Source organism: Gopherus flavomarginatus, chromosome 6, assembly GCF_025201925.1.
Source record: "Gopherus flavomarginatus isolate rGopFla2 chromosome 6, rGopFla2.mat.asm, whole genome shotgun sequence".
NCBI classification, from domain to species: domain Eukaryota; kingdom Metazoa; phylum Chordata; order Testudines; family Testudinidae; genus Gopherus; species Gopherus flavomarginatus.
Genome location: NC_066622.1, coordinates 117,226,617 through 117,253,064, shown reverse-complemented (window position 1 = coordinate 117,253,064; position 26,448 = coordinate 117,226,617). Strand labels below are relative to the sequence as shown.

At 39.4% G+C, this 26,448-nt stretch overlaps 2 protein-coding genes across 5 annotated transcripts in view; one reads left to right on the top strand and one right to left on the bottom strand.

Annotated features, from left to right (window-relative positions):
- The window catches only part of DOCK1 (dedicator of cytokinesis 1), a 620,463-nt gene that overhangs the window by 114,670 nt on the left and 479,345 nt on the right, over nucleotides 1–26,448 (top strand). For all 4 annotated transcript variants that reach the window (XM_050959274.1, XM_050959273.1, XM_050959275.1 and 1 more), the window contains 5 exons: nucleotides 5,192–5,289; nucleotides 8,683–8,772; nucleotides 11,059–11,159; nucleotides 12,522–12,656; nucleotides 20,985–21,093. In XM_050959274.1, the coding sequence (XP_050815231.1) occupies nucleotides 5,192–5,289; nucleotides 8,683–8,772; nucleotides 11,059–11,159; nucleotides 12,522–12,656; nucleotides 20,985–21,093 (533 nt within the window). The remainder of the gene's footprint in view (nucleotides 1–5,191; nucleotides 5,290–8,682; nucleotides 8,773–11,058; nucleotides 11,160–12,521; nucleotides 12,657–20,984; nucleotides 21,094–26,448) is intronic.
- LOC127054057 (uncharacterized) overlaps nucleotides 1–26,448 on the bottom strand; it is a 511,088-nt gene that overhangs the window by 185,052 nt on the left and 299,588 nt on the right. The gene's annotated exons all lie outside the window — the stretch shown is intronic.

Genomic DNA, 26,448 nt, shown 5'->3' with positions numbered 1-26,448 from the left:
CTCAGACCTGCTTTTCATGCTCCTTTGGCAGCCTCTGGTATAGTCATTGGTACAGCTCACGGGTCACTGAAGCAACTGACCCTCTTCTCCAGCCAGCTCTTTTTTCACTCTGTTCCTGTGGAGTGATCAGCCTCCTTCCTTGCTTCTAGATTAGTGGATAGGATTCAGGATATGGGGTAGGGGAGGTTATCTGGGGGTGATGGAGTCCTCTTGGGAAAGGAGAGAGTCATTAAAGGAGTCACCAGGGGGAGAGGGATCAGGTAGTACTTGGAGGCTGGCTATTTTAGTGATGTATGGTGGGATCCCAGACTTTGGAGGCCAGAAGGAATCTAGTCTAGACGGGTCTAACCTAATGAACACAAGTCTCTGCAGTATGTAATTTCTCTGTCCTCTCTTTCAAAAATGTGGTTGGATCTGTGCCTTTGAGATAGCTTAACTTAATTGACAGTTCATACACATAGTATTTTGAAATACTTCAAAACTTTCAATGGATTTAATACCATGAATGACTGTGTTGATCTGTACCCCTCTCTCACTTGTATTTTACATAAGTGCTTATAAATATACATATTGTGTAAAGTGTACAATACTGAGTGATGTGTTACTGCCAGCAGCTGTTAAGATTGTCCTGTAAATATATTCTTTATTCAGTTCCAATCCAAGTAGAAAAATCACAGGTCTGACATGACTTTGTAGTCACCTCACAATTATACTGCAGTACTTTGTGACATCTCTGAAACATATTCCTGGTGTTTTATATTCAAAGCACATAAGATTCACTGCAGTCAACCAATATTATGGCATAAAGAGATACTTAGCAATAATTCTGAAATAATTTTTGAATTGCAACCCAAATATATGATAATATCCTAATGATAACACAGTAATTTTATAGTTTCATAAAACGTAGCTGACAGAATCCAATATAGAAGGTTGCACTACTTGAAACATTATTTTAGTTTGTGATTAATAACATTTATTGTTACAGTTTTTCTTATATGTTTGCTAATTAATGTTAGTAGTATTCAGAAGTTTGGTCAATACGTTAATGGGACCTCGGCCTGGTCTACACTACGAGTTTATATCGAATTTAGCAGCGTTAAACCGAATTAACCCTGCACCCGTCCACACAACGAAGCCCTTTATTTCGATATAAAGGGCTCTTAATACCGATATCTATACTCCTTCCCGACGAGGGGAGTAGGGCTGAAATCGGTATTGTCATTTCGGATTAGGGTTAGTATGGCTGCAATTTGACGGTATTGGCCTTTGGGAGCTATACCACAGTGCACCATTGTGACCGCTCTGGACAGCAATCTGGAGTCTGATGCACTGGCCAGGTAGGCAGGAAAAGCCCCGCGAACTTTTGAATTTCATTTCCTGTTTGCCCGGCGTAGAGAGCTGATCAGCACAGGTAACTATGCAGTCTGAGAATCGAAAAAGAGCTCCAGCATGGACTGCAAGGGAGGTACTGGATCTGATCGTTATATGGGGAGAGGATTCCATGCTAACAGAACTCTGTTCCAAAAGATAAAAGGAAAAAACATTTGAAAAAATTTCCAAGGCCATGATGGAGAGAGGCCATACCAGGGAGTCAGTACAGTGCCATGTGAAAGTTAAGGAGCTCAGACAAGCCTACCAGAAAATCAAAGACGCAAACGGAAAGTCCAGAGCAGGGCCTCAAAATGCCGCTTCTACGGTGAGCTGCATGCAATTCTAGGGGGGTCCGCCTCCACTACCTGACCCCTGTCCGTGGATTCCGAGGTGGGGGTAATCTTAGCCTTGCCCGAAGATTCTGCGGACGGGGAAGATGAGGAGGAGGAAGAGGAGGACGAGCTTGCAGAGAGCACACAGCACTCCGTTCTCCCCAACAGCTAGAAGCTTTTTCTCAGCCTGACAGAAGTACCCTCCCAGCCTTTCCAAGCTACTATCCCAGACAATGAAGCCATGGAAGGGACCTCTGGTGAGTGTACCTTTGTAAATATAAAACGTGGTTTAAAAGCAAGCATTTTTAAATGATAAATTTGCCCTGAGGACTTGGGATGCATTTGCGGCCAATACAGTTACTGGAAAAGTCTGTTAACATGTCTGGGGATGGAGCGAAAATCCTCCAGGGACATCTCCATGAAGCTCTCCTGGAGGTACTCCAAAAGCCTTTGCAGAAGGTTTCTGGGCAGTTCAGCCTTATTCCGTCCTCCATGGTAGGACACATGAACACGCCATGCATGTAGCAAGTAATCTGGTATCATTGCATGACAAAGCCTAGCTGTGTATGGTCCTGGTGTTTGCTGGCGTTCAAGCAACATCCGTTCTTTATCTCGCTGTGTTATCCTCAGGAGAGTGATATCGTTCATGGTAACCTGGTTGAAATACAGGAATTTAATTATGGGACAGAGATGGCCATTCCTACTGAGCTGTTTGCCTGTGGCTGAAAAGAAATCCTTCCCTGCAGTTAGCCAAGTAGGAGGGAGGAGGGGGGGGAATTGACGCTGAGCTTTTTCACGTTTGGCCAGCAGGGATCTTCCCTGCTACCAGCACGCGGTGAGGGTGGGGGAGGGGTAAAGTGATCATCCCGGAGAATTGGATTGGTTGGGGGGTGGGGTTCTGGGGCTGCACATTAACAGGAAAGAAACAGAACTTAACAGGCTTTGCTTGCTATTTGGGAAAGGAGGGCGCTGGATATATGAAGGCTGCAGAAGCCGAAAGACAATGTCTTACCATGGCTGCATGCAAGCTGAATTCTGCTGCCTGGACCTGCATCTGTGATCTCTAATACCAAAGCCACAGGCACTCAATATTAAGATGCAAAATGCAACCTTGTAGTGAGATCACATGTGCTATGTAAGGTGAATAGTATTGTTCACTGTGAAAGCGTATAACCATTCTTCTGTAAAATGTATCTTTTTAAATGCTTCTCTCCCTTTTTTCCCTCCCTCCTGCAGCTGCAAATTTTTCAAGCCTCCCTCCTCCTTCCCAAAGGCTTTCTCAGATAAGGCGGTGGAAAAAAAAGACGCGAGACGAAATGTTCTCGGAAATCATGGAAGTGACTGGCAATGAAAGAGCTCATCTGAAAGAGTGGAAGGATGTGGTATCAAAGTACAGGAAAGATGCCAGTGAACGTGAGGACAAGAGAGACGCTCGAGATGAGAGGTGGCAGCAGGAAGATCAGAGGACGCATGATGCAATGCTGGGGCTGCTGTGTGATCAAACTGACATGCTGCAGCGTCTGGTGGAACTTGAGGAACGGCAGCAGGATCATAAAGTGCCGCCGCAGCCCCTGTATAACCACCCTCCCTCCTCACCATGTTCCATATCTTCCTCACCCAGACGTGCAAGAATGCGTGGGGGAAGGCTCCGTGCACCTGCCCACTCCACCCCAGTGGACAGCCCAAGCAAAAGGCTGTTGTTATTTTGAATTTTTTTTTATGGCCTTTTCCTTCCCTCCTATCCTCCTTCCAAACCGCACCCTCTACTAGGTCCATATATTTGGCCAAGTGGAAGCGTTTCTCCTGCTGGTGTGCTCTGAACAATGCTGCCCCTCTGGAGGCACCAGTGCCTACCATCTTAGACTATCTCTTGTCCTTGAAACAGCAGGGCCTAGCAGTTTCATCCATCAGAGTACACCTAGCAGGGATTTCGGCCTTCCACCCGCGCAAAAATGGGTGCTCGATCTTCTCCAATCCCATGATCAGCAGGTTCCTCAAGGGATTGGAATGTCTGTACCTGCAAATTCGGCATCCGGCCCCTACATGGGACCTCCACCTGGTCCTATCCAGAATCCTGGGTGCCCCTTTTGAGCTGATGGCCACTTGCTCACTCCTGGACCTTTCCTGGAAAACAGCTTTCCTCATCGCTATCACCTTGGCGAGATGTGTGTCGGAGCTTAGAGCCCTTACGTTGGACCCACAGTATACAGTGTTTCATAAGGACAAGGTAGAGCTGCAGTCACACCCTGTCTTCTTTCCTAAGGTGATGTCTGCCTTCCAAGTCAACCAAGACATCTTCCTTCTGGTCTTTTATCCGAAGCTGCACGCTTCTTGACGAGAACAACAGCTGCACTCCCTAGACGTTTGCAGGGCCCTCGCCTTTTACATCAAATGAACGAAACCTTTTAGGAGGACGACCCAGCTGTTCGTAGCTGTGCCAGACCGGATGAAGGGCCTCCTGGTCTCCACCCAGCGCATCTCGTCTTGGATCACACCTTGCATCTGTGTGTGCTATGACTTGGCGAGTGTCCCAACTACGCACCTTACTGCCCGCTCCACCCATACTCAAGCTTCCTCCTCCGCCTTCCTGGCTCGTGTACCTGTACAGGAGATATGTAAGGCAGCAACCTGGTCATCAGTGCATACCTTTGCTTCCCATTACATGATTGCCCAACAGTCAAGAGGTGATGAGGCATTTGGCTCAGCGGTTCTCCACTCTGCGATGTCTCTCTCCGACCCCACCGCCTAGGTTAGGCTTGGGAGTCACCTAATTGGAATCGATATGAGCAAGCACTCGAAGAAGAAAAGATGGTTACTCACCTTTGTAACTGTTTTTCTTCGAGATGTGTTGCTCATATCCATTCCAAATCCTCCCTCCTTCCCCTCCGTCAGAGTAACCGGCAAGAAGGAAATGAGGGGGTGCTGGGTCGACTGGGGTATATATCCGGTGCCATAAGGACGCCACACCAGGGGACGCCTCAGCCGACCCACCGAGTGTTGCTAGGGTAAAAATCTTCCTATGATCGTGCACGTGGCATGCGCACACCTACTTGGAATGGACGTGCGCAACACATCTCGAAGAACAACAGTTACAAAGGTGAGTAACCGTCTTTTTTTTCTCAGCCTCCTTTTTAAAAGTACCTTTAGCAAATGTAATCCACTTTTTTGAAAATAGCAGTGCTTTCATAATAAAAATCATAATCTGTATGCTATAGCACAAAGGTATCCTTATCATAATTAATATTGATTTTTGATTTTCTCAAGTTTCGATGGATGACATTCTCAGAGTAAATGCACGTGAAAGTAGGAATATAGTGGTACTAGATTTCAGCAATGCAGATATACAGTAGTGAAATATGTGAACAGCCAATAAAAATGACTAACTTGGAAGTGAAGTTTTTATTTATTATGAATATAGTCATGGTATATGAATGAGAACATAACTCCTGCAGCACATAATAATTGAATGTTTTTCTCACTTCTAGTGGATCTCTTGGGTCTTTTGAAATGGCGATCTAACACAAACTTGCTGCAGCAGAATTTGAGACAGCTGATGAAAGTTGATGGTGGTGAAGTGGTTAAGGTAACAAACAAGTTAAATTTTTAAAATGAATTTGATATTTTAATTTTTGCGTCCCTCTATCTTAGGTATTTATATGGCTCTCATTAATGTAGTATATGAGTGTCTTGCAATCTTTAGTATATGTGTCTTCACAACACCCCTGTAAAGGAACTACTTTTAAATACAGATATGTAATGCACAGGTTTTTAAAATATAGATATTTTGAATACTGCAGTAAACTTGCTTTTATATGCACATTCAACTGCCAAAAGGGATTTTTATTTAAACAGTACAATCAAAACTTCTTGACATTATTGCTGAGGGAGAGTGCCTCAATCATTGTGAGATAATAAAATGCATAGCAAAAGTTCAGTTCTCTAAATAAATATTAAGTGCATTTTATTATGTTTGAATGTGGAGTGCAAGTATCACATTTCAGCAAGTGGTGCTAATTTTTTTTTTAATTATGTTTCCCGCTGAAGATGTAGCTGGGCCAAATAATTTACGCTTGCCAAGGCCGTAAGGGCATTGAGTGATTGTAGAGACCAACAGAAAGACAGGTTTATTTGTGGAAAACAGTAGGCTTAGACTTTATTGGATACATTGTACTAAATCCAATCCAATAATGTCAGCAGAAGTAATATATCAGGAGTAGATGAACCTTAAGGGCCTTTATGCTTCTATTAACCAAATTAAAATTCAAATAAAGTAAAAAAGCACTAATGAATGCTTCCTCTTAAGGAAATTTTGCACAGCTGAGACCAGAGCCATTGTTCTTTACTGACTAAGGAAAAAATAGCCTTTTACATAGAACTTTGCAGAGTGGCCTTGTTTATTACATTTTTGGCTTATATTTCTTGATAGCCATAGCTAATGCTGATGCTCACTGCCAACTAATGTTACCATGGGTAATCTTCATTGTTTTCCAAATTACCTTGGAGAGAATACAGCAGGCAAATACTTGCATGCTCAGTGATTGCAAAAATAACAGAATGTGACACAACTGAAAGTTAAAATGATATTTAGGTGAACCTCCCTTCCCCCTCCCACTACACTGCTGTTCCCTCACTTCTCCGCATACACTTTTGTAGACTTTGCAGGTGAAATCTTAGCCTCACTGAAGTCCATCAAAAAGCTCCCATTATTAATAGGGACATGCATCAATTAAATTTTTGCCCATGACTGAAGAGTTCTTATTTGATACGCTGGTCTTTAGCTTAGTTCTTTGTTTAAAAGACCATTGCTGACTGTTTCTGAAGTGTGAGAAAAATTTCTTAGTAGTTTAGTCTGTATAATCTTGCATATTTATTATTCATTTCTAGTTTAACTGTTCCTTTCCCTTCCCCTCATTTGTTTTCCTTTAAACTACTTCCACTTTTCAATAACATAACTTCTAATAATAATTACTTGTCAAGAATATTAAAATGTTCTGTTAATAAATGATTGATTGATTCATAAATCTCCATCAAAATATCTTTACATACTCTACTAGTGTTCACACATCAATAATGAATATACAAGAGACTTGTTTGACATTTGACTCTCATCCTACATCAGTAGTACCAATAGAATGAATGCTGTCTTCTTTCAATGGAGATTCTAATTGTAATGGAATTCTCCATATATGATATAGACACAATAGTACAGAGCAGTAGTCCTTATTCAGGACATCCCTCCCTGATTAATGTGTGCTCCTGCTAGTCTCCAAAGCACTGCCACAGTCTGCAGCAAGATGCTATTAGTAATTTACTTGGGGTACGCCTACTCTCTATGTCCTGGACAGCCTGGAATCTTTCTAGCCATCACTGGAAGTCCTCATTGCATGTGTTCAAAACTGCTCATACAACATGAGTTCTACAAATGAAAGCAAATGTGTGTGATGCCCACATGTGCAAAAAACATCCAGTCATGGCACTTTTTCATCTCTCTGTTTTCTTTTGAATGGAGTTTAGCTATGCTATCAAGCCATCATATGCTCGGGAAAGCTTTACTCATTCCCACTGAAAAGTGAATGTTTAAATACATACCAGTGTGAACTGCCATGTTGTTTCCCCTAATTAAATGAATATGACTGCAAGACACACATTGTTCTACTAAAAATTAAAACGTGAAGTCAAAAGCTGATTTCTGCCCCAAGCTGCGTGCCCATATGAAAATGATGTTGCAAGCTCTTCCTCTTCTACGCTGTTTGCCTCCAGATTTTAGTAGCATCATATTGTGGTTACAGATTCCTGGGGACAGAAATTGGTGGTCAACAGAGGACTACAGTGGATACTAAATAAATTTAGCTTTTGATCATTACTCTACTCCTTTGGTTGATGGAAGATTTCCCCCCCTCCCCTCCCAATAAAATCTCTTGACAAAACAAATAGCTTACTCCACCCCTAAACTGGAGTCCGGCTGCAGGAGAAAATTGCCTACCTGTTTCAACGGAGACAAAAGGCATTTGCTGCATAAAACTACATTTCCCCTCAAAATCTGAATCTGAGCGAGTGATCCATTCACGTGTTGGTCTGCCTGGGAGGAGCTGTTGTTTTCTGTCCATCTAGTAACACAAATTGCCCAGACTCAGACTTATTGGTTGATAAAACTAAATGCATCATGCAACCTGAAGAACTCCAACCCTATTTGCTATTAGCCTATGATAAGAGGGAATATAAAATTATATGGTTATAGAGTGCTTTTTCCCATTGTGCTTAAATCAAGTCCCCTTTGCTAATCTGCTTTTACTTTCATGTTGTGCAGATCAGGGTGTCCTGCCAACTGTCTAGTGAAGATTCTTCCTCAGTTACAGTGATAGAGGCCTGTAGGTTTTGTTGGGGGTGAGGAGGGGGGAGAAGAAGGTTGTGTGTGGTATTTCCCATGCCTGCATGTATGCTGTTAGTTGACTGCTGTGGGTCTGTGAGTTCATGGAGCCATAAATAGCTATGTTGTATTTTCTGTTAATGTCAAGATAATTTCAAAGCATCTGAGTACTACTTGATTTATTTAGCATGAGTCTGACTTGCTTGTTTGTGTTTTGTACTGAGATACACGATCGTGTCTCAAAAATTGCATGATTATTTTTAATAACAGTATGTTAAGATTGAATTCTGAAACACTTTGTTGATATATTCACTATAAAAAGTAAAGGTTTCTGTTCAAGTACTCTCTGTGTGTGGTGGGGGTGGGGGAGTGGGGTGGGGTGGGAATACATTTTCTGGCCTACTCTGATATATAAATACTAAATTTTATAAATATTCACTGAAAAACAAAATGTGGAAAAATTCTTCTATTTTCTAACTAACTCTTTTATTTTTATATTCTGTACAATGTAAAAATAAAAATTAGTGTGTAGATCCATGAAAAATATCAATTTTGGAAATTTAATCTCAAATTTCCTATAAAATATAGTGACTGAATATTTATCTGCAGTTCCTACAAGATACACTGGATGCACTTTTTAACATCATGATGGAGAATTCAGAGAGTGAGACGTTTGACACCCTAGTGTTTGATGCTTTGGTAAGTTGACTTGTTTGTGCATAGGTGTTTGGCTAAAATGTAAATTTTATTGATTTATAGACTTAATTATGGTTTTTTCATAAATAATATTCATCCTATCACTTGAAAATCACACCTTTTGAAATTTTGTTTTATTTGAAGTGTTTTTTTAAACTCCCAATAGGGCTTTAATTCAAAGGGGATGGAGGTTTCTGGTACATTGCATCATAGTGATTGAGGGTTCTGATACACTGAATCATAGTGATTGAAGACAAGTGTAAAGGGGGCGCTCTGCTGACAATGTCAGGGCCAGAAGAAATGGCGGAGCATATAGTGGACCTGCTGCTGTGCTGGGACACTGGTAAAAGTATAAGAGTGGTGGTGGGGCAGAGAGAGAACCATTCCTGTGTTTGGAACAGAAAGTTGGTAAAGTAAATAGAATACAGTAACTCCTCACTTAAAGTCATCCTGGTTAACATTGTTTTGTTGTTATGTTGCTGATCAATTAGGGAACATGCTCGTTTAAAGTTGCCCAGTGATCCCTTATAACATTGTTTGGCAGCCCTCTGCTTTGTTCACTGCTTGCAGAAAGAGCAGCCCTTTGCAGCTAGCTGGTGGGAGCTTGGAACCAGTGTGGACCGGCAGCCCCCCCATCAGCTCCGTTCCCCTAAGTTCCCTGTGCAGCAGCCACCCAGCAGGCTATCAATTGCCGGTAGTTCAGCTGTTCCTCCCCCACTGCCATGTGCTGCTCCTGTCTTCTGCCTTGGAGCTGCTCCCGTGAGTCTCCTGCTTGCTGTGGGGGGGGGGGGGAGAAAAAGGGAGCTAATATCAGAGTGCCCCCTGCTCCTGCCACCTGCGTACCCCATTTCCGTAGAGCAGGGGGGAGACATGTCAGAGTTCAGGACAGATGGAGCTTGCAGGCAGCAGCTGCTATCTAAACTTGCTGGTCTAAAAAGGCAATGTTCTTAGAGTGGGATCAGCATACTTAAAGAAATGAGGAGTCCTTGTGGCACCTTAGAGACTAATAAATTTATTTGGGCATAAGCTTTCATGGGCTAAAACCCAGTTCATCAGATGCATGCAGTGGAAAATACAGTAGGAAGATAGATATAAACAGAGAACGTGAAAAAGTGGGTAGTGCCATACCAGCTATAATGAGACTAATTAATTAAGGTGGGCTGTTAGCAGCAGGAGAAATAAAACTTTTGTATTGATAATCAGGATGACCCATTTCCAACAGTTGACAAGAAGGTATGAGTAACAGTAGGGATAAAAATAGCAAGGGGAAGTAGTTTTACTTTGTGTAAAGACCCATCCACTCCCAGTCTTTATTCAAGCCTAATTTAATGATGTCCAGTTTGCAAATTAATTCCAATTCTGCAGTTTCTCGTTGGAGTCTGTTTTTGAAGTTTTTTTGTTGGAGTATTAGGACCTAATCACATCAGCCACACCATCAGAGGCTCATTCAGCCGCACATCAATGTGATGTATGCCATCATGTGCCAGCAATGCCCCTCTGCCATGTACGTTGGCCAAACTTGACAGTCTCTACGCAAAAGAATAAATGGACACAAATCAGACGTCAAGAATTATAACATTCAAAAACCAGTTGGAGAACACTTCAACCTCCCTGGTCACTCAATTACAGACCTAAAAGTTGCAATTCTCCAACAAAAAAAACTTGTGCATCTCTCTCTCTCTCATGTTGTCTCCCCTCCCTCCATTCATGCTGCCTTGTAGAGTGTGAGACTACATTAACAACAATGTGTTAACCCTTGAGGGCTCAGCTGAATGCTAGTTCGTCATTTAGCAGCAAGGCATTCCCTGGGAAATATCCCACCCTCTGACTCCAGCACCTCAACCAAGCTTCACAACCTCATTGCTGAGTACAGTATTAAATTGTTTGTTTAAAACTTATACTCTGTGTGTGTGTGTGTGTGTGTGTGTGTGTGTGTGTGTATATATATATATATATATATATATATATATATATATATATATATATATAGTCTTTTCTGGTGAAAAAATTTTCCCTGGAACCTTCCTCCCTTTCCCTCCATTTACATTAATTCTTATGGGGAAATCGGATTCGCTTCACATCTTTTCACTTGAAGTCACATTTTTTAGGAACATAACTACAATGTTAAGCAAGGAGTTACTGTAGTATGATTGTTGTTTTTAACTAAGGTCAGTCTGTGACTGTATGTTGCTATTGTGACTCATTTGAAATGATTCAACTGATTAGCTCCTGAGAATATAGAAATTCAAAGATTTTGTGGATAATGGAATAATTATACTAATTTAACAGGTATTTATCATTGGACTGATTGCTGACAGAAAATTTCAGCATTTTAATCCTGTCTTGGAAACCTATATTAAGAAACATTTCAGTGCTACTTTAGCCTACACGTAAGTTTTTAAAAATATTTTTCTAATGAAAAAATTGTTGTATAGCGTATCTCCAGATGGTATTCACATTTCCTTTTGCATAATTTAAATAGATGTTTGCCTATAAACATGAAGAAACATGGTTTTTTTTGTTTTTGAGTAGGAGATATTCCTGCTTTCCTTTTTCAAATCTGAATTAATAGTAACAGTGCTGTCAATCCTGAGGCATGAAGCCCAGAGTTCCTCCTTTTAATGAGATGGTGATTTGAACTATTTCAGGCGTGTTTATGGAGAAATGTATAATAAATAAAACATGACAACTGCCAATTATACTTGTGCAAGGAATAATAAATGTTAAAAAATTTAAAATCCATCTTGCTTACAGTATAAAATTGAAGTTCTGCTTATCTTCTATTATGTGTTCACCGTTGTCATCTTTAAACAAAAACAAAACCACACAAAACAAAAACAAGCCCCCTCAACTTTCTTTTGCTATTTGCTACTGCAGACTGTTCTTGTTGGATACAAAAACAGCAATCGATTGCTTTGCTTGGCAACTTTATCTTCCTCAGAATGGAGTATGGCAGCTAACTTACCTTTATGATCTATGTGGGAAGAAAATGCATAGGGTGTGTTCACTTATGTGATAAGGACAAAATTATGTTGTCTTTAGCTTCAGTAGGTTATATGTATTTTAAAAATATCACTTATTGTATGTTTAAAATAAATCTAAAGATGGTGATTTTAAAACTAGGAGTTGTCTATATTCCAGTTTAAAAAGTGATTTCCAGTCAGGAAAAGTGAGGCTATAGAAGTAGTAATTTTGTTAGTCTGTAGAAACAAAATTTTAAAAATCCCAAAGTTGGAGACGAAGTCATTTTTTAATGTCAACTGCTACTGTCTATAATTTTGAAAAGGCAAGTTTTACAAGATCTATTTTGTCACTTCTCCAAAGTAAAGCCATATGCAAGGATACTAGATACAGCCCTGCAGGGGCTGTTAATTTAGATAGTATAATTAAATTTAGAAATCTACTCACAAATACTTAGGATAATTCTTTGCACTTGCATAGTGCCTTTCACCTGAACATCTCAAGATTCAAAGGACTTCGTAAATATTAAGCCTGCTAATTCTCCTATGAAATACATGATGCTGTGCTCATTTTGTAGGCAGGTAAAGTATGCAACAGAGAGATTAAGAGAATTCCCCAGAGTCACAGCTAGTCACTGGTAAGGACAAGAATTAAATGAAGAGTCCTTACTCTCACATAATAAAATGCTTTCATGTTATCTGCACTAGCTGTGGCTAACGTTAAATTCTTCAGGAAGCAAAATTCTTAATTGGAAAAAGTACAAGTAACCTGTATTTTTTTTTTTTTAATAGAAAGCTGACTAAAGTTTTAAGAAATTACGTGGATAATGCTGAGAAACCTGGCGTAACTGATCAACTTTTTAAAGCCATGAAAGCTCTGGAATACATCTTCAAATTTATCGTACGGTCCAGAATATTGTTCAATCAGTAAGTGTTAACAATTAAAAAAAAACACCTCGGGGTTCATATTTTTTCCTTTCTTAACTATGATTTTTCTCTTTTTATTTAAAAATTACAATTGACATTAGAGAAGTTTGTGATGAGTTCTAGCTTTTTTTTTATTTACTGTAAATGTTATGCCTACTAGTAGACTGGTGTGAAACAAAGCATTTTTCATAAGGGCACTGGTTGTTTAAAGGTAAGAAGTACTGTGCAGTAAATAGAATATAATTTATTTCTTCATAAAGCACTTGTTTACTCTGCACAAATTTGGCTTATCCCCAAGTATAAGAAAATGTAACTGAGGCATTAGAAGGAATAAGACTGAGGGTGCTTAAACCTTGTGAGGTGTGATGGTTTTATGGACATACTGCTACCGTTTATTTTATGACCACACTACTACTGGTTTTATAGTTTGTCCCTTGTCCGCTTAATCCCTTCCCAGCTACCAAACCCGAACTACACCTGTGATTCAGCATCCTTCTCTCAGCTGCCTTGCAAACGTAAACAGTGACTATATGTGGGTATATTTAATCATGGACCTCACAGTGAGAGTGATACCTCAGTTTAGAAAGGGCACATAAGCGCTTCCATTGTTTCTTATAGCTATCTGAATGTTGTAGGAGTCTGAAAACAGAAGGTTAGCGTGGGAAGGCAGCCTTAACTATGCCAGTTATTCTTGCTGTAATTAGACTATTTGATGATGTAGTGAGATGTAACAACTTTATTAGCATGGGTTTAGAATGGCTGTGTTACTTACAAGTGGCAAACTAATGAGTTATGCTGCTCATCCCAAACAATTCCAGTCAATCTTTTAAACCATACTACATTAGTATGAATTCTGCATATGTTACCAGGAACACTATTTTAGAAATATTTTGAGTGTCTTAAATTTATTAATATTTAAATTCTTTCATTCTCATGGCTAGGATTCTTTAGTTTTTAATCAACCTGTACAAACAGAGGGTAGAAAAAAGTGAAAACTAACAATCACACCAGGTAGCAGAGTGATATATATAGTGTCATGGTTTTGTGATCCAGTAGCTCAAAACGAATACTGTGCATGCCATTGGAAATCTGTGAACCTCTCATTGGCAATGGCATCAAGATAATAATTATCCAAATATTGCTGCTAGTGGGATGGAGCTCAATAACCACCACTGGTTTGGGACTGACTTTTGCTAGTTCCTTGCCTCAGATTACTGTACCTTTTTCACCTGGTTGGAAGATACTCAGCCTTTTGAAGGAAGGCAGAAGGAAACTTTTCTCTGGGCCACATCATTAAGGGCTGATTAAAATCAATGCATTTATAAAAATAAAAAAAATTAAAATAAATACATTGTCTTTTCAAAAAAAACTATTTGAAATTATGGTAACCTTTGTTAAGGCCTCAACTTACTATAATTTTTAAAAATCATTTAAATAAAATAAAAAACAATAATATTCAAGCAGTATGTTTACTGCTGAAGTTTTAAAGAAAGTCAGACCAATGAACTGGGAGAAGTCACTGGCTAAGCACCTGGAACCAGAGTTTAACATGCCACTCTGATAGCACTGGCTTTTTCTGCAGATGCAGAGAGAGAATTTTTTTCATTTCAGTTCAGTGACTGATTCATTCAAAGTTGAGAAATTGATTCATTGGGAGTTGGAAAAAGCAGAAAAGCTTAATTTCCTCTGTCAATATATGAATAAAAACGAGATGTGAGGAGATGAGATCTACTTTTTCTAAAATCTTGAAGGACATGGTGACCAGAAGCAATCAAGTTAATTCCCTAGCAGATAATATTCGATTTGTTTAAAATGTTAACTTGTTTTGTATTAAAAACTAACTTTGATATACTTTTCATCTTGTGCATCTAGCACATTTAAGGTAGTTTTATTTAACTAATCAAAACAAATTTAAAAGGCTGTTTCTGTGCATTTTAATTGAATTCCAATTTCTCACCAAATGTAGCTTGAACAGTAAATCATGATTAAAAAGTTAATCTAGTCAATAAAAAATGCATCATTCACCATTTCTAACACAATAAAAAAGTAAAAATTAAGGACCTGAATGAACATACTTAAAACTCTATAATTACTTAAATGTGTATGTGTAGATACACTATATCTTCATGGCTTGCAAAAAGTTGTACTAAGTGATACGAATCAATGAGAATGGACCTTTATTTAGGAAAATAATATAAAAATACAAATAAACCTCACGGTTAAAATTCTTAATTTCCATCAAGGTTTCCTGTTTGTTGATGTTAAATCATGATTAAAATTGATTTAAATAATGATTTTAAATCATGATGTAAATCACTTTGATATCAAAATGATCTGCATGCCACTCTGGGTCCTCTGTAGGGTAGTCCTCTTCTCTGGGACCCTGCAGATGGCTTTATGTTCATTCCAAGTCCTGCATCGAGGGAGGGAAGAGAGGATGCAAAATGTCCCCCCTCAAATCTAATGCAATTTGTGACAAAACATTAGCATATTCACACAGACCCCCCTTATCTAAGAGGTTCCCATAAACTCCCATGGTCAAAGGAGTTGGAGGGAGCCTCTGTGGATAACCATGGCCTCCTGCATATGCTGAGGGTATCTGTGAGGTTTGGGGCTGGGTTTTCCTGTAGGGGGTACCAAACCCTTCTCACTCTCTTCCTCCAACAGAATGATATGGAGCTTCTTCATGAGAAAATCCTTGAGGAGATTTCTTTGCAAAAACTCCTGTGACTTTAATATGGGAGGGGAGAGTTTCAGCCTTTCTAACAGGCTGTGTTCCAATTTGTTTAATTTTCTGTGACTGGAATAGGTAACTTTGTTGCCATGCCTAAAGTCAATATTCACCAATCAAGCTAAGTACAGTCATTTTCCAGCAAATTAAAAGTTATCATAGAATTGCATGCACCAAATATACAAACCTATAAATAAGAAGTTTATTATGTATTTGTCTTAACCTTTAATGTAACCCTTTTGCTATTTCTTATAGGATGTAACAAGGTTATTACAAGGGATTTATGAAGAGTTCTGAAGTTAACAACGTCACCAAAATTTTTTTTTTTACAAATTAGGCAATGTAATTTCTTTCAATAATATTCTTGCTGTGAAATTTATAAGGTACTGACTGTCACTTATTCTGTTTCTGGTGTAACAAATCATTTTACAAGAAAAAAAATTATCTCTCACTGCAGATGAGATTTACAGAAAAAAATGATCCCTTGGTGTTTTCCGTTGGATTTCCTGGTGCTAAGCTCTAATTCAAAATGCATTAGCACTGGGAAATCGCAAGTCTGAATGATAAGGGTTTAATCAGAGAAGCTACTAAATTGGAGTGATACAACAATTGGTTCTCTGTTCTAAAGCTGAAACCCTGGCTAATATGTGGTGATTATTTAGAACTATTAAAACTATGGCATAAGAGGCTGTCGTTAAAAGAAATGGTCTCTGTGCTAGTGTTTTAGTGTGAAACACTTAACAAGCAAGTAGTCTCTGTTCTAAAGAAAAAGCTTTTTAAAAAGGCGTTTTTATGACAAATAATAACTTCTGAAATAAATAATTTATTATTGAACATGCTGACTGTGTTTGGTACTGCATAACAAACACACACACATGCCCTCCATATGCCAAGCTTGCTATAATCTTATATAAACCCTGATCCAGCTGAAGTCATTGGGAGTTGCAGGTGCTCAGGACTCACTAAAGCACAATGATTTTTTTTTCCCTTGTCTTAACCAGCTTCGTGTATCTATAAAATGTCTTGATGGATACTGACTGTCAAGCTTTACAGTTCCTTTTATTGGGGGAAGATTGTAATGTCTTAGTTTATTCCTAAAATATAATTTTAATAATCTGTCCTGCATGGCCTAGAATTCTAGTTAGGAAGAAAAGTTCTCATAGCAAAACATTACAGTTTAATTCCTTTTTTTTTTTTTTTTTTCATTTTCTCTAGTGTACATCTTTAATAGCTTTTTGTTTTGTATTAATGGCTCCCAAGGAATATGCATTTTGTGCTAGAAATAACAGACATTAATTTTTAGTGTAAAGTAGCAAGAACATCATATTCTTTTTCATGCATCACTTTTAAAAAAATAAATCCCTGTTCCTTATTTGGAATTTGTAATATGGATTCTCCATAATGAGTTTTAAATAAATCTTATATGATGTTTTCAAGTATGAAGAAATCAGACTAAGGTTTAAATGTGTGTAAAATGCATAACCTATAATGCTTCCATTGCCCTAGAAAAGCAAAACCGTATGCTGAAGTTAGAAGTGTCTCTTCTGACTCAGTTTAATCAACGGGTAAAGCAGAGGGTAATAAAAGGGAAGTGCACAAATATTGATAGGCAACAGGTTTAAAGCAAACAGAAAGAAGTATTTCTTCATAGATTCATAGTTTCATAGTCTCTAGGACTGGAAGGGACCTCGAGAGGTCATCGAGTCCAGTCCCCTGCCCTCATGGCAGGACCAAATACTGTCTAGACCATCCCTGGTAGACATTTATCTAACCTACTCTTAAATATCTCCAGAGATGGAGATTCCACAACCTCCCTAGGCAATTTATTCCAGTGTTTAACTACCCTGACAGGAACTTTTTCCTGATGTCCAACCTAAATCTCCCTTGCTTCAGTTTAAGCCCATTGTTTCTTGTTCTATCATTAGAAGCTAAGGTGAACAAGTTTTCTCCCTCCTCCTGATGACACCCTTTTAGATACCTGAAAACTGCTAACATGTCCCCTCTCAGTCTTCTCTTTTCCAAACTAAATAAACCCAATTCTTTCATCCTTCCTTCATAGGTCATGTTCTCAAAACCTTTAATCATTCTTGTTGCTCTTCTCTGGACCCTCTCCAATTTCTCCACATCTTTCTTGAAATGCGGTACCCAGAACTGGACGCAATACTCCAGTTGAGGCCTAACCAGCGCAGAGTAGAGCAGAAGAATGACTTCTCGTGTCTTGTTTACAACACACCTGTTAATGCATCCCAGAATCATGTTTGCTTTTATTGCAACAGTATCACACTGTTGACTCATATTAAGCTTGTGGTCCACTATGACCCTTAGATCTCTTTCTGCCATACTCCTTCCTAGACAGTCTCTTCCCATTCTGTATGTGTGAAACTTATTATTCCTTCCTAAGTGGAGCACTTTGCATTTGTCTTTATTGAACTTCATCCGGTTTACCTCAGACCATTTCTCCAATTTGTCCAGATCATTTTGAATTTTGACCCTGTCCTCCAAAGCAGTTGCAATCCCTCCCAGTTTGGTATCGTCCGCAAACTTAATAAGCGTACTTTCTATGCCAACATCTAAGTCGTTGATGAAGATATTGAACAGAGCTGGTCCCAAAACAGACCCCTGCGGAACCCCACTTGTTCTACCTTTCCAGCAGGATTGGGAGCCATTAATAACTTCACACAACGCATAGTCAACCTGTGGAACTCTTTGCCAGAGAATGTTGTTAAGGCCAAGACTATAACAGGGTTCAAAAAAGAACTAAAGATCATAGAAAATAGGTCCATCAATGACTATTAGCCAGGATTGGCATGTTTGATGTCCCTAGCCTCTGTTTGCCAGAAGTTGGGAATGGGCGACAGGGGATGGGTCACTCGATGATTACCTGTTCTATTCATTCCCTCTGGAGCAACTGGCATTGACCACTGTCGGAAGACAGGATACTGAGCTAGATGGATCTTTGATCTGAACCAGTATGGCTGTTCTTATGATAGCTACTGTGACAGATCGTGAAGACATACAACAAAGGGGCACTTCAGCACTTGATGTAAATAGAACAGGGGTCGGCAACCTTTTGGAAGTGGTGTGCCGAGTCTTCATTTATTCACTCGGATTTAAGGTTTTGCGTGCCAGTAATACATTTTGACTTTTTTGAAGGTCTCTTTCTATAAGTCTATAATATATAACTAAACTATTGTTGTATGTAAAGTAAATAAGGTTTTAAAAATGTTTAAGAAGCTTCATTTAAAATTAAATTAAAATGCAGAGCCCCCCGGATTGGTGGCCAGGACCCAGGTGTGTGAGTGCCACTGAAAATCAGCTCGCGTGCCGCCTTCAGCAGACGTGCCATAGGTTGCCTACCCGTGAAATAGAATATAGCAAGATTGAGAAAGAGGCCAGAGACTAAATGTCTCAAATTGGCCCATAGCCAATCAAAAACTGAATGTATAGTGCATGGGAAACATTTCTGGTGCTTCCCACTCCCATTTTATAAATATCACAATTTAGACTTGACAAAGATGTTATGGTTTCGTGGCCTTCTGCCCTTCTGTCTCCTATATACCATGCACCCTTAACTATCGTTTCCCTCTCTGGCATATATTAAACCTGTCTAGTCATACGTTCTTTAATTGAAGCTCATTAAATGGGAAGAGCTCTCAGAAGTCTATTGACTGCATCCCTGCTAAATGTGAGATGTGGATATTCTCACAGAACAAACAGTATGTTTTAAGTTTCTACAGGAACTTTGTTCATCGTAATGGTGCTGTCCTTTTAGACGTAGACAGAAGGATTCCTCATCTCACCCTTCCCCTTACAGTCTAGGCAAAGTCCATGTTGATTTAAAATAGAAAGGAGATTCTGGAATTGAGTCACTTTTTTGCCATATTTTGAGATTGTACCAAATTCTCTAGCTGGGTTACATCCTTTACACCACTGAAGTGGTACAGAGGAGTTGTGATCTGGCCTCAAGCACCAGCAGAGATCCTCTAGCATTGGAGGAATGCTCTGCTGATGTATCTGCTCTGCAGCGTGGCCCCTGTGACTTAGTTCTGTTGCAATAGTTAAGCCTACAAATTTACCCTAGTTATATACTCATCTATAAACAGTACGTGAAAGTTCATAAACTATCACAAAAATCTGTAATAACAAATGTTAATAAATATAAAAAAAACAAAAACAAAAAAAACCCTGAATTAGTCCAAACCAAAAAGCCTACTAATATTACTCAAAAACTCTATTAAGGTCATGCTGAATAAATAAAAAGCAAGTCCAAAAATTAATAAACCAAAATTTAGTGTGTTAGATATTAAACCTAATTAATAGACAAAATAATAAGGGGATGGACTATTCTGACTTCCTTTTTAAGTCTTTAAAAAAACCCTCACCTTTTATTAAAAAAAAAAAAAAGATGAGAGGCTATCGGAGCAAGCCTCATCATTGTGATTACCACTCCCACCATCTCCTAAGACCCCAGACCTTCTTTTTCCTAATCCTGAAAAATGTCCTGACCAAACTGGGCTAAAATAAGAGACCCAGATAACATATGCTGAATCCCAAACACCACCTAAAAGAAAATGAAATCAAACTTTATCAGCAGCACAACAGCTCCAGCCCATCTCAGCTAGCTTCTTTTTCCCTCCAAAAAACAATTACTAACATCTTTAATACCATCAAAAAGACTGTTGACAAGAAATTCTAAAAAGAGTTCTAAAAACTCTTTCCAGTTAAAAAGAAAAGGAACCAGGAATGTTGTTAAAATAAACTCCATATTTAATACTTTACCTGTCAAATATTGGAACTGGTTTTCTTTATCTTTGTCTTCAATAAAAAGGCTGTTTCACGGTGTGTTTGCCATAATACTAAGAAGGCTAAATTGTGTGTACAGCAAATCTTGTTTAACACTGAGTTTTAGACAGCAACTGTTATGTTAACTTAGCCTATATATTCCACGTCAATTAATACAAACTCCCCTCTTCCTATGCAGTGGGTTTGCTGGTGGTGCAAATGGGGTTGCCACAGTAATTCTCCTTGCATAGCGTCTATTAAGAACCTTATGACAGTGGCAGATTTTAAAGATGACTAGCACCACTTGTAAGTTAGGCTGGCTGAGGTCCTGAGAATCAGTGAGCTGGAACTGGCTTCCTGGCATGCTCTTCCCACCTCCTTGCTTACTCCTGTCCTGAGTGAAGGAGTGAATCTAGCTCATTATTTTGCAGTTTTGTGGAGTTCGGTGATAATGAGATGGATTGATTGTGTCTCAGTGACTTAGGATTCAGTGTTAAATCTCCACCTATTTTATGTTTTACCTGGGGAAGCTTTAAATCAGTAATAATCCATTTTAGGTTGGTGACTTCAATGAATTTCCTTTTGGTTAACGCTTTGTTCTATACCATTCTGTGGAAAAACACTTCTGCTTGATTGATAAAAGTTGTGGAATTTAAGAAACCCTTTTATTTTAAATGTCTTGAGTAATACATGGCATTGTCAGTTGTCATTTGAACAAAAAATGACTGCTTTGGGAACACTTTATACAGTACTTCCAGGGTTTTTTTCCCTTGTGGCTTATGCTTATATTACACAAGCAATTATTTGTTTCTCAGACTTTATGAAAACAAAGGAGAAGCAGACTTCATGGAATCCTTGCTTCAGCTATTTAAGTCTATCAATGAGATGATGAATAGTGTCTCTGATCAAACTGTGATGGTGAAGGTAGGTGTTTCAAAGAAACATATCTTGGCTTTGCATTTGTATACTTTGATAGCATGACTTTAATATATTTTCATTGCATTGAGAAGCAATAATTATGCAGTTGATACAGCATGAAATTATATAGTGTGCCAATAGTGTATTTTACTTTGAACATAGTTAATACTTAATTCATTCTAGTAAAAGGTTTGTCTAGCTGTATACTTAAACAAACCTGATGTATGTATGCAAGACCCATCTTATACTAGTGCCGCACATATGCCCCAGGGGAAGGTGTAAGAACCCCACAGTAGGCAGATGTGGGATCATGTGCCCCTTATGTAGGTCTCATCCTGATCTCCAAAAGAGTACTTAATAAAATAACTTTGTTACATTGTGATGAACAGTGATGCTCAACAGAGGATAGTGTGCTGAATTTGCAACAGGTTATTTTGTTGCTGCTCTTTTCCTCTTACTCATATGTGTGATGGGTCGCCAGTGAGAAGATTCCGTGATAGTTGGGAGGAGTGAGAAAAAGAGTATCTAGGGCTCTGGAGGAGCATGGTGTTGCAGGAAGGTGGGGATTGCACATTGGGACCCACCAAGTGTTAAAGCTGTAGAGCAGGGGTCTCAAACTCAGTTTACCTCAGGGCCAGTGCCAGTCCTCAAATCCTCGCAGTGGGCCAGTGTCACTTATGCCACCCAGACCTGCCCCCCAAAAAACTGCCCCACTCCATCTGCCTAAGGCTCTGGGATGGAGTTTGAGTCGGGGAGGCGGTCTGGGGTAGGGGATTGGGGTGCAGGCTCTGGGAGGGAGTTTGGGTGCAGAAGGGGTGAGAGTTTGGGTGTGGGAGGGAGTCTGGGATGCAGGCTCTGGGATGGAGTTTGGGGGCTGGGGTGTGTGTGGGAAGGGAGTGCAGGCTCTGGGAGGGAGTCTGGGGCCTGGGGATGTGTGGGGATGTGGTGCAGGCTCTGGGTGAGGGGAGTTTGGGAGTGGGATGGTGTGTGTGGGAAGGGGTGCAGGCTCTGGGAGGGAGTTTGGGGGCTGTGGGAGTGTGGGGAGGGGGTGCAGGCTCTGGGAGGGAGTTTGGGGGCAGGAGGGGGTACATGGGGAGGGGGTGGGGGTGCAGGCTCTGGGGAGGGGGGGTGATGCAGTGCTTACCTTGGGCTCCAAGGTGGGGCGGGCTGTGGGGCCTCTGTGTGCAGCGTCCCATTGGCCGCAGGGGTACTCGGCGCGGGGACAGCACGCGGAGGCACAGCCCCGCCCCTGGGCCACAGGGAGGGGCCTACAACCACTGGAGTGAGCGGGCAGATGCGGCTCAGCTCCGCTGCGCTGTCGGGGCCCTTGAGGGGGAAGTGCTCGGGGGTAGCAGGTGGGGCCAAGGGAGAGACCTGGCCCCCAAACTGCTGGAGCCCCCCAGGCCGCATTGGGGAGGCTCGCGGGCCGGCAGTTTGAGACCCCTGCTGTAGAGCTGCACGCTATATCTACACTGGCACTTTTGTTAGTAAAACTTTTGTCGGTCAGGGGTCTGAAAAGTGCCAGTGTGGACAGTGCTATGTCAGCGGGAGATGCTCTCCTGCTAAGATAGCTAATGCCACTTGTTGGAGGTAGTTTAATTATGTAGATAGGAGAGCTCTCTGCTTGTTGGGCGTGGTTTAATTATGCCGGCAGGAGAGCTCTTTCCTGTTGGCATAGAGCGGCTACATGGGAGACCTTACAGTGGTGCAGCTGTTGTGTAGACATAGCCTTAGTAACTGAAGTGTCTGCTGCTCTAATGTCAGCCAGGTGCACCTGACATGCTACCAGGGGCTGACATTATGATTTTTTCAGAGAGAAATGGGCATGGCCAAGACATCCCTGTCACACAGCAATCCATATTTGATCTTACTGGATCTTACAGGCTGGTAGGCTTCTTGCATTTCAGCAAAACTTATTATTAGGAAACACATCCTAAATTCTAAGGAATTAATACTAGTAAAATATAAGAATAAAATGGATTAATTTCAGAAAAAGAAACATATTAATTGCTACTGCTGACTGGATTAGTATGATATAATAGCTAGAAAAATAATCCTATAGGCTACACAGGCTTGCCAATTTATATCGTTCTGGGCCAAGGATCTGGCCCAGAATATTTTAAATTAACTTTTTTATTTGTTGATACAAAAAATTTACTTGAGAAAGGTGTTTATCATGAGAGCTCATGGGTGGATATTTTGTTGTTGTTACCTTTCTGGAACTCTTTGGAGTTAATTTTACAAAAAGGGATTTTTCAAGCTGCATATATTTTTACATTTTGATTTTTAACAATTAATGCATATTATTGATAATTCTGATCAAGACTGATTAGTTGAGTTTACCACTATTGACTTAATAGGATATATTTGAAAACTTTGGTTTGACTTAACTAAGTATAACTAATAAGAATGAGTGAAAATGCTTTCTCTTAGGCACCAAATAATGTTAAGTGATGTAACCTTGATTTCCTGAGGTAGCATAACACAATTATATTTAGATGCAGTCACTTTGTTAATGCACATCAGAGATTGTTTTGCAATCCATTGCCTGAAAAAAGTTAATTTCTCTCCATATATTTTCTGTGGATCTGTGACAGGGAATTTTGAGGTTTCCTTTTGCACTTTCATGTTAGCTTCCTTTAATACTATGATAAATTAAAAACTATGGTTCATCCCACAAAAAACATTTTCTTTAGTTTTAAGGTGGGAAACAGAAAATCTGAATGCTATAGTTTTGAGCCACTGCATCACGTAGTTGTCTTGTGTGATAGTGTACAAATGCTGAGTAGACCTGATCTTGCTAAACTTGTGGGTTTGACAGGATCGCAGCCCAAGGTAATACTCATGTAGCTGTATTGTATTTTCTGTTGAATACATGGGAGATAGAAGTAACCTTGAAATCACATTATGAATAAATCTAGTAAAAGCAGCTTTACTACTTCATCATATGAATAGCTTTCATAATTGCACATGCTGGATGTTCAGTAACAATATACTCAATTTCTTGACTACACAACTAGAGATGCAGTTTCAAATGAATCATTTAGAAAACAGACACACGTTAAATTAGGTGTTTCGTTCTATAGGATACCAAACTGGTTTTTGTTAATCCTATACAGATTAAACTGTGTTTTTTCTCTTGTATTTATGCAAAATACACTTAGTATTTGCTGAAACATCAAACTGTTTATTCAAAACAGTAAATTGAATCCCCTTTTAAAAACAGCTGCTTTGACAGGTATTTGGGTTTTTTGCTTCTGCTGTTCCTTGTTGGATAAATCTAAGAATGGATTGGAAATTGAGATTTTTTTCTGTTATAAGATTTTGTTTTTGTTCACATAGAACTATCATTTTGTCTTTACAGTGGTTGTTGGTATGCATACTTCCACCTTTTCATGTTCTCTGTATGTGTAAATATCTCCTGTTTGTATGATCCATTCTATGCATCTGAAGAAGTGAGCTGTAGCTCATGAAAGCTCATGCTGAAATAAATTTGTTAGTCTCTAAGGTGCCACAAATACTCCTGTTCTTTTTAATGGTTTGCTACTGACTCTTTTTTGACTCTTATTCTTAAGTCCCATTTTTGTATTTCCGAAAGGATGGTTTGGTCTTCACAAGAGGCCTGTATTATGAGCAAAAATAAAATAAAATAAAATGAAGTCCCCATCTTTCATGTACTGCATTATTTAAAAGCTGTCAGAAGTGGTTTTAAACCACTTAGTGGGGATATTCCATCTCGTTTTCTGTTTGCTTTAATATGGTAAAGAAGTGCTTGTGCATTATAGACATTGGCTTTGCGGTTTAATATTAGTCTAATATCAAGAGACAGAAGGGTGCCATGATGCAACATAATTCTCTAACATTTATGTGTCCTTTATTGTAGCTTTACACTAATATGATAGAATATTAGTTTGTTAATTCATTTGTTAAATGTTTCAGCATAACATTTTCATGGTGGAATGTCCTCTGTGTCTTGTACATTCCCCAAATCTGGAAACAGCAATAAGCACTCTAGACTTGTCAAAATCATGGAAATCAAGTGACTTGTTTACAAACAATTTATGATAAATCCGCTGAGTAGAACATCTTTTCATTATATTATTTTAAAGAAAAAGATAATTATTGCACTTATACAAATACAAAACATGCTTCAGTTCTACTTTATTGTTAAGGTTTTGTATTCACACCTTGTTACATTTGGTGATTTATTATGTTGAAAAGGTCATTTACCAAGGTGGTCTAGATTGCTTTGGGGACTGGTGATAGAATATTTACAGAAGATTAATGCTGGTTGTGACAAAGTAAACTGTCACAAGGAGAAAGGAAAAACTCAAGGTCTTTCAGGGGCTGAGTATGCAAGGAAGCAAGATATAGAAAATATTCATCTAAATCAGGATTAGAACTACGCTGTGGTCCAGGTGGCATCACTCAATGATAGAGGGAAGAGGGGAGCCTGGTAGAAGTAGTGAACTTTAGGAAAGTATGCTGTCAGTGAGAGGAGTCTGGAACCTATACAAATCTTTTAAGACAGTACATAGAAGGAGAGGCGGCACCAGGGAAGGGTGTGCTGCTACAGGAATGCTAAGGGAAACACCACGAGAGAAGGGCATGCTAAAGGGCACCAGCTCAAAGTGAAACATCCATCTAAGATGCTAATCTGATCCCCATCACTGTAGTATCTGAGCCTCTGACAATCTGTGTGTACTTATCCTCTCAACGCTTCTGTGAGGTAGGGAAGTCCCATTTATCTCCATTTTTAACAAATGGGGAGCTGAAGTGCAGAGGTGCTAAGTGACTTGCCCAAAGTCTCACAGGAAGTCTGTGATGTAATAGGGGATTCAGCCTGGGTCTCCCAGGATCTAGGCTAGTACCTAGGCTAGTAGCCACTGGAATATCCTGTATCTTATTTTAGGTGGCTAAATGACAATTGCATGTCCTTAAACAAAAGCTGAGCACCTATAGAACTTAATAGTTAAAGTCGATCTTCTTGTAAATATCACACTGCTCTCAAAAAAACCCACCATCAACATAGTAGGCCTGATTTTCAGTTACGTAGATGGGAGTTGTGCCTACTCCGCATCTTAAAGTGATCATCTTATCAATACAAATAAATGCAGGGATTGTTTTTAGGTTACTGATGAAAGAGGTAGTACTTACTGTGGTGTATGAGCTAAGATTGTAGTACTGAAATATATAATTTATTTTTATATATATAAAATATCTGATGAGAATTCTTTTTCAGTTGGAAAAATAAGTCAGATGTCCCTATGGAAGGACAAACAACTATAATTATAAATTTGCTTAATTGCAACCAGTTTTCTTCAAACATATTTTATGTCTGAGTTTTCAAGAAGGTTTAAC